The sequence below is a fragment of the Coenobita brevimanus genome, chromosome 94 (genome assembly GCF_032717465.1).
Source record: "Coenobita brevimanus isolate Jiangsu-jjx chromosome 94, ASM3271746v2, whole genome shotgun sequence".
Taxonomy (NCBI): domain Eukaryota; kingdom Metazoa; phylum Arthropoda; class Malacostraca; order Decapoda; family Coenobitidae; genus Coenobita; species Coenobita brevimanus.
Window position 1 is genome coordinate 40,852,567 of NC_137047.1, and position 12,116 is coordinate 40,864,682.

At 40.9% G+C, this 12,116-nt stretch overlaps 1 protein-coding gene across 1 annotated transcript in view; it reads right to left on the minus strand.

Moving 5' to 3' along the window:
• The window catches only part of LOC145412893 (uncharacterized), a 99,162-nt gene that overhangs the window by 69,127 nt on the left and 17,919 nt on the right, over positions 1 to 12,116 (minus strand). Inside the window, exon 4 of the mRNA XM_080282689.1 lies at positions 484 to 629. Within this exon, the coding sequence (XP_080138815.1) occupies positions 484 to 629 (146 nt within the window). The remainder of the gene's footprint in view (positions 1 to 483; positions 630 to 12,116) is intronic.

Below are 12,116 nucleotides of genomic sequence, written 5' to 3' on the forward strand. Positions count from 1 at the left end.
CGATGTCACCAGAAGGAACCCCATATAATCAGTGTATCCTCACTGTTCTAACTGAGGGATCAGAAACTTAAAGTCTGACAAAACCCTCGGAGAGATATAGAGCTTCATGGATAAGGAAAAAGACAAAAGTGGAGGATACAAGCACAACAATAAAAAAAAAAGTATAAATGTATGTAGGTGGGTCACGTCTTTCGTAGAACAGATAAGACAAGGACAACCAAGATAAATGAATGGCAGTCCAGAGATGGAGAAAGAGGACGAGACAGATAGATGACTTGATGTGGAAATGAGATTCGGAGATACGCTAGGATTTGGTGGATGAGGCTAACAGCCAGTAGGTCAGAGTGGAAACTGACGGGAAAGGCCCTTGTCCTGCAGTGGACGGATTCAGGCTGCTGCTGCTGTTGCTGCTGCTGCTGATGATGATGATGATGATGATGTACAGTATGCGAGACAGACAGCTGCGTGGGGGTGTGTACTCACCAATTACATGCAGTGTAAGAGTCAGCACCTGCGGCACATCAGTAGCCAGCTGGCACCTATACTGTCCCTGGTCCTCCTCCGCGGTATTGCTAATTACCAGACGCCATCGACGCCACCCTGACCCCGTGGCTGCTGCTACTGAGTACCTGGACGAAATAAATGATAGACACTATATAAATATACGACATAAATCACAGTATCACAATCATAATTTTCACAAGAATAAACCTATTGTAATTTCCTGCTGCTACTGAATCCTGCAGGGCGTAACCTAAGTAAATATTATCTAAAATAATAACATCCCTCGCAACAACAAAATATGCAGATTAATCTATTCAAACCCGTGACGGATTTTTCATTTTTCTTGCAAACTAATTACCGACGGATTTATTTCCTGTAAGAGAAACTTTTAGAAATGAGAGAATTAAACATGCCACTCAGCAACCTCACTAACACCACACATATCATGGAATAACGTTTTCAGTACGGGAGGACTTGATAAAATTAACAACAATAGTCAGGATGCTGCAGGATAAAGGTCTATCTATCTATCTATCTATTGTCAGACGCCTTAATCCCGTAAGGGGTGGCCAGAAAAAAATCGCCTTCATGTCGCCCTGTCCCCGGCCATTTCACTGCCCTGCACCCAACTCACACCCCCCTCTCTCATATACTTCTCTACTCCATCCCTTCATCTCATCCTTGGCCTCCCCCTCCCTCTCCCTCCCTCCACCTCACTCACATACACTCTCCTCATCAGTCTCTCACTCTCCATCCTCTCCACATGGCCAAACCACCTTAATGTGTTTCTCCTAACGTTTCCTATCACATCCACGTCCACCCCACACCTCTCCTTCACTTCCTCATTTGTCAGCCTGTTTCTCCATGTGACTCCACATGCTCCTCTCAAATAACTCATTTCCACTGCTCTCACTCTTGACTTGTATCCCTCCAACAAGGTCCAAGCTTCACTTCCATACCTTAGAGTGGATATCACAATACTGTCATATATTGGCTTTTTCATTTCCATGCTCACTTCGCTGCTTCTTATCACTGCTTTCAAGGAACCAGCAACCTCTCTTCCCTGTTGCACCCTTTCAAGCACTTCACACTCTAAACTTCCATCCTTACTCATCACACTACCCAAGTACTTAAACGTACTCACATTCTTCATTTCCTTCCCATCCAATCTCACTGTACATTCACTAACTTCACTTCTCTCGAAGACCATTACTTTACTCTTCCCTACAATCACCTTTAGATTCCGTTTCTTACACACTCTCCCAAACTCGTCCACCAAGCCTTGCAGCTCCCCTTCGTCTTCACTCAACAACACAGTATCATCGGCAAGCAACTGTACAGGGAGTTTCCAAACACTATCCTCTCTCATTAGGGCCACTCCAACATCCACTGCCCTACCTTGTATCTCTTTAATAACCCCATCCATATACAGATTGAACAACCAAGGAGACACGACACATCTTTGTTTCGACCCAGCCTTCAAATAGAAAAATTCACTCAGTTCACCATCCACACGCACTGCAGCCTTTGCACCCGCATACATACTCTTCACGGCCTTCAACAACTTCCCATCTATTCCATATATTCTTAGTACTTTCCACAATCCTTGTCTATCCACCCTGTCATATGCTTTCTCCAAATGCATGAAGGCTGCATACAACTTCTTTCGCGTCTCTAGAAACTTTTCCACTAAGGATCTAATGATAAATATCTGATCTACACAACCTCTTCCCTTCTTAGAACCTCCCTATTCTTCTCCAACTAGTTCTTCTGTTCTTTCCCTAACTCTGTCAATAAGTATCCTACCATATACTTTTCCTATTACACTAAAAAGGCAAATGCCCCTATGATTACCACACACTTCTTTTTCTCCTTTCCCTTTGTACAGGGGAACAATTATACCTGACTTTCAATCCTCCGGGACTCTACCCTCCTCCCAGGCCAATCTGCACATCTTCCACATCCACTCTACTACTATCTCTCCTCCATGCTTCAGCATTTCACCACACACACTCCATCAGTTCCTGGGGCTTTCCCCATTTTGACTTTCTTCATTGCTTCCACAACTTCCATCCTACTGGTTTCTTCCAGTCTTGTCACATCCCTCCTTCTCCCAGCCATCCCCCAGCCACTTATTTTTGCATTACTTTCATTCTCTATGTTCAACAATTCATAGAATTGTTCTCACCATCTGCACAATCTTTCTCCCTTCTCCACTAGTGATCTACCATTTTTATCTTTCACTTCCCAACTAACTTCATTGGGACCCTGTCTAACTCCCTTTACCTCTTTCCAGAATAAAGATACGTGTAAATGTGTCGCCTTAGTGAAAAGCTTTGGTACAGCCTTCATCTACCTTCTTGTGACAGAGTGGTCTCCCAAGGTTAATGAAATCGTCTGAAGGCAGCGTGAATAAATGGAAAATACATCCTTGAGGTGAAGGGGTTGACTTCGATAAGACATTTTTTTTTTTTCAAATGTATTCCTGACACCTGCAGACGATTTTGCTCGGGTTAGGCCAGTATGACAGAAGCAAGGAGGTTAAGGAACGCAACGCCTTAACTCTGCAGTTGCAAAGTATCTCGTAAGCTGAATAAAGTTGTCTGGAGGTGGCAAGCGTAATCTACAATGCTAGGCCATCTTACTGAAGGGGTAATGTAGACCTTTCATCAAGCATTTATATCTACTAAAGTGATATAAAATACAAATCACCAAGAGGTAGTTGGAATAAACTTAACCTCTTCAGTCAAATGATACCTTGTTTATTATTCTTGATATTTTCAGCCGATTTTATTTTGTTTTGGGTATATTTTATAAATGGAGGATGTTATAAAAAGGGCTCATTAACCTCCATAAGAGAGACGCTTCCTTGGTTGAATAAAACAATCAGGAGGCAACAAAAATTACATACAAAATTAAAAATAAACAGCAGGGGAGACAGTCAATTTATCAGCCCTTTCTGTACGAGGTTATCCTCAGGCAAAATAAGATTGTCAGATGAGAGCCAAAATAAGGATAAACTTTTCAATTATTTTCTTATTTTCTCTTCCTTCAGATGACCCATTCTGATTAGGATAGATCATCCGAACTGGAGGGATTGGATAGACTCTTCATTAACTTTTTCCAAACGAACGTCTCTCCTTAACTTAACATACTTTGCTGGTAGAGAAAGAGAAACTTTAAATAAAACGCTACCACAGTGAAGAGATAAATTTGTTGGCAGCATTTTACGTGGATAAACAAACACATAAAATAAACAAGCCAACTAATTCTTTACTCCGGCTGTGGATGATAAACAGTATATTCTGCCGCCATGTTGTGTTCGTAGTCAAAACAAATTAATTCCTTATGAATATGCTCCATAAACCAGTTAATTTAAAGTGGTTGTTGTTACGCCTGTTTGGGTATACCGTAAATGTGAATAGTATACTTATATCTATATACTAATCTGTCTGTTTATGTGTGCGACCTGTTACTCTTGTCTCTTTATTGATGTATCTAATCATCCCTTCATATTTTTGTGAAATCGTTGTGTATGCATATTTATCTACCAACGTCTTTACTTTTCTATATACCGGTACTTATTTATTCAGCAGTCTAACCATACAACCAACTAACCAATGTGTCACCCATCTTTCTGTCAGTCTGTGTTCTCATCTGTCTTTTCATAAGGAGTAAACGATAGGACTGTGTCATTTTGGTGTAATGGTATCACTGGGAGAGATTTTATTTAGAAAGTAAGTGGGATATTTGGGGATAAGACGGTTTTTTCCATTTCATGTCCGTTGTTTACGTAATATTTTATCCAATCTGTGAGAGAACTTTTCAATCTGAGAGGGCTAGATGTAGTTTTCATAAATCCTCTCAGCACTGGTGGTCCTTCTTAGGCTGACTATAATCGTCTGGGGGAAGCAAGAATAAAATGGGAAATGTGACCTCAGGGTGAAGTACTAGCTCCCTCAGTCCGATGAGGTGCTTTGGTTGTCTTTCTTACCATCTCCAGGCAGCTTTATTCAGCTCAGAAACTTTTCGATAGATCAGGTACAGAATTCATTAACCTGGTTTGGGTTCGATGTAGTCCCAAGCTGAATAACATCGTCTAGGAGTAAAAAGAATAACTGAAAATAGCTCGTCATTGGATGGAAGTGGGTGAGTGTTTTTAATTACTGTAGCTACCTGAGGGGCATGTGGCGTTACACGGAGGGACACACAGAAACTGCTAAGCAAAGGAGGGTTATGCTGTCCATGTGGATGGATTTGAAAGCATTAAGATAAATACCCTTAGATGGTTTGGCCATGCGGAGAGAATGGAGAATGAGAGACTGAATAGAAGAGTGTATATAAGTGAGATGGTGGGGGAAGCGAAGGCTAAGATGGAGGGAAGGAATGAAGAGATATGAGTGACGGGTGTGTCAGTTTGAGTGAGAGCAGCCAAATGACAAATGAAAGGGCAACGTGAAGGCGATTTGTTTGTAGCCACCCCTTGTGGGACTGAGGCGTCTTACAAGAGATACGCAGATATAAACCCAGAAACTGTTCACTGACCCAACCTGGGATCGATATCGCTTTCGTACTGTGACCAGGCCAATTCCCTACAACTTCACCTTTAAAATCAGCCTCTGTTCATAATCATCACACCAGTCCTGCATGAAAAAACACCAGGCATGCACTCACTATGGACGGTGGGCATTAACGGCGAAGTGGTAACATGTGAAGAAGTATTGCTTGTAGAGAGACTGCGCACATTAAGGAAAGCACCATCAAGTCTATGCTCGAAAGAGACATTAACAAGTCGTCTATTCACAGACCTTACACATGGTGGGCCTCCCTCCCCGCCCAACGAAGAAGAATATGAAGAGGAAGAAGTAGAATCTCAATCAGGGGAGATGGCAACCAACAAGTCACGACCTTTGGGATTTTTTTTTTTCTCCACCCCAGAATGAGATTGAGATGTCGATGGTAGCGTGTCGTGGTGAAGGGGATGTCTGTGCCTTTGCCAAATATGTACTGCCTTCCTTCTTGAACCTTGTACGGACGGCAGGCATAAATAAAAGCCATCTTAATTCTCGCCACTCCTGCCAACCCATACCGCGTTCCATCATGGATATCTTCACTTCATCTCTGGCTCGTTTGTGTGTGTGTGTGTGTGTGTGTGTGTGTGTGTGTGTGTGTGTGAGAGAGAGAGAGAGAGAGAGAGAGAGAGAGAGAGAGAGAGAGAGAGAGAGAGAGAGAGAGATCCAGCCGAGAACTGGAAAATCCCAGTTCGATACTCATGCCGGTCAGACTCTTGGACGAAATTTGTTTGGCTTCTGTCCCTGTGCACGCAGAAATTAAATGAGGAATCTATAGGTAAATTTGATTGATGCTATGAGTGTTCAAGGGGAAGATTGTCACTTGGAAATAATATTGATTGTCATCCTCAATATACCACCGTGTACTTACTCTATCTATCTGTTACCAGACGCCTTAATCCCGTAAGAAGTGGCCACAAACAAATCGCCTCCACGTTGCCCTGTCCTCAGCCATTTGACTGCCTCTCCCCCAACTCACACTCCTCCTTTCGTTTATATCACTTCACGCTATTCCTCCTTCCAATTATTGCTTTTCCCTCCGCCTCTCCCCCTCCACCTCACTCACATACACCCTTCTAGTCAGTCTCTCATTCTCCATCTTCTCCAATTGGAAAAGCCATTTCATATTATTTCTCATAAAACTATCAGTCTCATCAACAACACAAAGCTCCCTTAATTCATTATTATTTTTTTTTCCCCGATCTCTTCCTGTAACCCCGCATACTGTGTTCCTTTCAAGTAACTCACATTGCAACAGACATTACACATAACCCTCTTCTTAAATGCAGTAAAAAAAGAAGTACAGTACGGAAAAACTACTGAGCCTTCATTAAATTCTCGCGAGGAAAAAAAAATCGTGGCCCAGCAACATCACTATAAATTTCTTGGTGCTGAAAAGAGTAGCTATAAAAATGTGCAGAAACGACCGAATGTTGTTTTTATTTCTGATTTATTAATGCAATGATTCCCTTAACACCACTTTGAGATATTTATGGTTGCCCTCTCTCTCTCTCTCTCTCTCTCTGCTGTTCGTCTGTCTGTTCATCATTTTATATATCCCTCTTACTATATCTCAATCCCTTCTCCCACGTCACTTGTCGTTCTCTCTCCCTTCCCTTCCTTTCTTCCACTCTTCCTCCTTGATCATTTCCTCCCCTTCTCTCCTATATTACGTTCAATCCCCCCGTTTTCCATTCTTCCATCTCTCCTTCTTATTGCCTTTCACTTCATTTTTTCCCTTTTCTCTTCTCCTTTTTCCCTTTAACTACCTTCCATTCTCCCTACTGCCTTTTTCTTTCTTATCCCCTTCTACTTTATAGCGTCTTTTCCTCTTGCCTTATCTAATGGCCCGTTTTATTGCTATTTCCACTCTCCTTTATTATCGTTATCTTCTCTCTCTCTCTCTCTCTCTCTCTCTCTCTCTCTCTCTCTCTTTATGATGAGAGACACGACTTTCAAAATGTCTAGGCCGTGTCTAAAAAGAAATAATAAAATAAAAAGACAACTTATTTTTACCCTATTACTTTTTTGTCAGGACTTACATGCATATATTTTTACACTGTTGATCTTTTTTTTTTTTAAGCGGATGGTAACTTTTTTTTCTCGATTTTTCTCTATTTTTGTCAATTTAAGATCAAAATCAACGTCCTCTCCCTCTGTCTGTCTATAAATGTACAGAGAGTCCCGGGAGGAAAGGATATAACTTTGAGAAACGATAAATGAGAGAATTCTAACTTAAAAAATGACATATCAAATTGTCTTCAGGTCATAATTGTCATGCAGCTACAGTTTTTTATTTCCTTATAGGTAGTTATTGAGGGAGACCATTTTCACCTCTAACGACATCAGCAGGTGTAGTTCCGTTACACGACGGTCTAGCAGTCAAGATTCGGTTTCCGGAATTATTTCTTACACCACACACCACTGAACACTTAACAACTTTACTATTGGAGTCTGTTGATATCTTTTACCGTTTTTTGCGTGCTGCACCACACAAAGATGATATTGCTGACAGACAAATAGATGGACGGACATACAAATGCAAACATAGTATTATAGAATTAGATGGAAATATATATGTTTGCAATGTTTAACTCTGCTTCTCTGTGTCATATTTACTGTAATTCTTGCAAGGTTTAGGTATGCAGTCAATTTTTCTGGAAAATTTATTGGCTTAACCCCTTAACCGCGGGGCGTCACTTTCGTGAAGCTTGGGAGCAAGGGATCATACCACGGGGCGACACTTTTGTGATTCTGTGTTATTTTGATTTCGCCCAGGCTTTCAAGTGGTGGCTTGTATCATCTGTCAGTACTGCCAATGTCCAACACTAGTCAGTACTCCTAATCTCATCTGTACTCCCATCCATTGTTGACAATTTAGCCATTTCTCCCCATTCTTGACTCCCCTCCTGACATCCCCTCCATTACCCTATCCTTTCGCCTGCCCGGCCGTGCTATGCTAAGTAATTCTTCCCTGGAATTTTTCACTGATTTCATCCATTGAAATAAGCCCTATGCCCTATTCTTATACCAAATTATATATACAAGAAAGAAATAAGGTAAGTGAGAGTGCCATACACCTAGAATTGGCTAATTATCACCTGACAACACCTCACGTGCACTCGTTCGCTAGTTTTCGCTGTTTATTTTCCCTTGAAATATGCCGTATAATCTATTTTCGTAATAAATATATATATATATATATATATATATATATATATATATATATATATATATATATATATATATATATATATAAGAAAGGAAGGGAGAAGCCTAAGTGATATTTACATTCACCTGGAACTACCTAATTATTGCAGGCCACCACACTGTATTCTATGGTAAGTGAATCTTCCCTGGAATTTTCCACTGATTTCATCCATTGAAATAAGCCCTATGCCCTATTCTTATACCAAATAATATAAACAAAAGAGAAATAAGGTAAGTGATAGTGCCATACACCTGGAATTGGCTAATTATCACCTGACAACACCTCACGTGCACTCGTTCGCTAATTTTCGCTGCTTATTTCCCCTTGAAATATGCCGTATAATCTATTTTCGTAATAAATATACATATAAGGAGGGAAGGGAGAAGCCTAAGTGATATTTACATTCACCTGGAACTACCTAATTTATTAAGTATTGTCTTGTTTTCCTGCCAATCATTTCATTGCTATATATTAGCAGGTCTCACAGGGCTGAAGTTGGTAGTATTGCACTCACCCTAGCCAGGCGGCAGGAGGCCACTACTATCAGTTCACTGTCGTCTTTGAAAGTGAAGGTACGTCTGATTAGCTCCTGCTAACTTACGCCGCTTTTTAGCCCCATGCAAAGGGCCCTGTGACCTTTACCCTCTACTAAACCTCGTGTGGAAAGAGGTAAAGGGCTGACAATTGATAGAGAGTGACTACGATCTTTTTATTGAGTAAAACAGTGCAAGTGGAATTGTAAATAATGTGTAAACAGCAAGTGAAAGCAATGAATGTAAATATAAGTGAACAGTGGAAAATAGTTTTATAAGTTACTTCAAGTGACAGTGCATAACACAGTGTAAATAAAATAGAAATGTAAATAATGTCTGCTTGCATTCCTCCACCTCTACGACGGGCGCGTAGCACCCGTCTGGCAGCAAACTCTCATCCCTTTTCTGTCCAGCTCTCTAATGCAAGAGTTAACCGTTACTCCCAGTCTTTCATTTATGCAACAGGTCAGCTCTGGAACTGTCTCCCTCTGTCTGTATTTCCTCCTGCCTATGATCTCCAGTCTTTCAAACGTAGTGTGTCCAGGCATCTCAAAATGATCGGATCTTGAATTTGGCTCTCTATTGTATTTTGTTTTTTCTCTTGGAGGGAACTGTTACTGCGGGCTCATGGCCTTTGGTTCCTTCTTCCTCGCATAAAAAAAAAAAAAAAAAAAAAATGAGTAGCATTATAAGAATACGAGTATATATTCTAGGAGTAATGAAAGTGAAAGTTTCGCTCTAGCATGTATGAATACTATGAGTTATGAGAGTGAAGGTGAAAGTGACATTCACTCTCAATGCTAGTATACAGGACGAGAAAGTGAATGCTATGTATTATACTGAAAGAAATTGAATCCCTACAGTGACAATAAACTACTATTACTGAAGGAAACTTATGGATAAAGACTGTAGATATATATAAGTGTTATAGTAACAGAAATATAAACTGTGAGTGTTTTTATGAATAATAGACAACACTAGCGGCAAACGATCGAAAGTGGGATGGTCATATGCCCTCGTAATTTTCATTGCTTTCACAGTTTTTTTTTTTTTTTTTTTGGAGCATGGATTCCAAACTATTTGAGAATCATAGAATAGTGTTTCTAGTGATAATATCAGGCTGTGGTAATCATATTACGAGTTGTCAGGAAGTGTAAAGCGGAGACTTCGTTACCCAACTTCAGAGGTCTCCACAAGTCCTACGGTACTCGACGAAGGCTCAACAAACACCCAAAGAGAAAGCTGAAGGTATGTGCCATAAGTATATGTGATTTTAATATCCTAGGACTAATATCTGATTTTTGGCAAATATTTTTAGAGAGTCTGTCAGAGCGCGAATATGCCCGCGGGACCTGCAAGTCAAAGCAAAACAAGCCTGCGGTTATATTTTTAGAGAGTCTGTCAGAGCGCGAATATGCCCGCGGGACCTGCAAGTCAAAGCAAAACAAGCCTGCGGTTTAAGGGTTAAAACAAAACTTCAAAGGGTCCTTAACAACGTTTGGTGTTTGGTATTACCTCTTACCTGTTGTGCCTTATGAACTGCACAATGGTTGTTGTGGCAAAATACAGGCAGGCCTACACAGCCAATTTGCCCTGTTATATGTAAATATCTTGATCAATAACTAGTTGTATGATGATAAATATCCCTAGATGTATAGCTATACAGTTGCATGGATGTGCACCATAGCTGCTAAGAGCCTGTTGTGACCAGATCTGAGTATTTGCAAGCTCAGCAAACCGTGGTGATCGCATGCACACCCTCTTAGCCTGATTTCCCTCTGAGAGCAGCACAGAGACAGTCAGCAGGTAAGCAGATATGCAGGGGGTAGGACGTACTCAGCTGTAGTGTATCAGCGTTCTCCAGGAAACTGTGGAGGCATCGTGAACGAGTTTCTCAATCCGAGCTCCTGTGTTTATCAACTGTCACACAACTCCTAACACACTCACACCTGTCGCAGACATGGCATACCTCCCCTTTTCTTTTTCTTCTTTTTATATCTTTAACACACTGGAAAAGGGTCTTAAAACATTTGCCATTAGAGTTTTTCAGTATATACCCTTCACATCTAAATTGACGCTTACACAAAATTACCAATGCAGATTGACAAAGAAACGCGTCCTTAGGGTTCTGGAATTCGTTGAGATGTGCATATGTACTGTCTTGCCCTGACTCTCTGCTTCATATATATATATATATATATATATATATATATATATATATATATATATATATATATATATATCCCCTTGGCTGCGCCATTCCGTTTAAAATTCACGAATCGATTTCAAAAGTTGCGCCCTGTATTTTGACGTGAGCAAGGCCCACAGTTTTATTCTGTGGGCCATGGGCGTGAGTACTTTGTGTATTCATCCGCCCACGCTTGGGATTGCCAGGTCGTCCTTTTAGCATCCTCCACACCGTATCAGTATGCATTACAGAATCACGTGAGCCCACTACCCAGTTTGCTTCAGAAAGCCATGGCGATTAAAGGTGGTTCGTTTCGTTCGCCCCAGCCCTCAACGTTGCTTGGTGTTACCAAGAAAAGAGATGCTAGAAATCGTATTCCACAGAAAAGGAAGTATGCACTTACTGGTACCAGCGATTCTAGTGATTACAGTAAAACCTCTGAAAAAGCAAGCCAGCAAACCACGCTCCGAGCGGCGCCAACCCTCCTGTTACACCACCGTGACTTTACAGTTTCGTCAGCTTGATTAAGCCTCTCCGGAAAAGTGACTGAACAAATGTAAAAATAAGTGAGAGTACGTGTAAGTGACTAAAATATAAGGAAAATGAAAGTGTCTGGTGTAGACTATGTAAATATCTTTCCTAGAGTTTAGCGCCATTTACTGAGTAGTTTCTCACGGTTCAGTATCTCACTACTTTATTTTATAATGTTTGTAAAACAATGATTTTGAAGTGCTGAGAGAACCATTCAAGATAATGCAAAGAAAGTGATGCATAGAGTGATGCGTGGTCGGGAAATGAATTGTGGTGAGTGGGGGTGTGGGTGGTGGTGCGTGACGGACGAAATTATTGCACTGAAAATGGATAACTTTTGTATATTATTGTCGCAACAGGGGTATCGCTCTTGCCACCCTAACCGCAGTCAGAAGGACAAACATACATACATACCTACACACACACACACACACACACACACATATATATATATATTGTTACATAGCCTATGATTTCATCATCCTTTGTGTAATTTTAACGCACAGTATGCTGCATGTTTGATCACGAGCGTGTTCTGCCTCAGTTCCCCCCTTCTACCGTTATACTAGAGTAAGTCG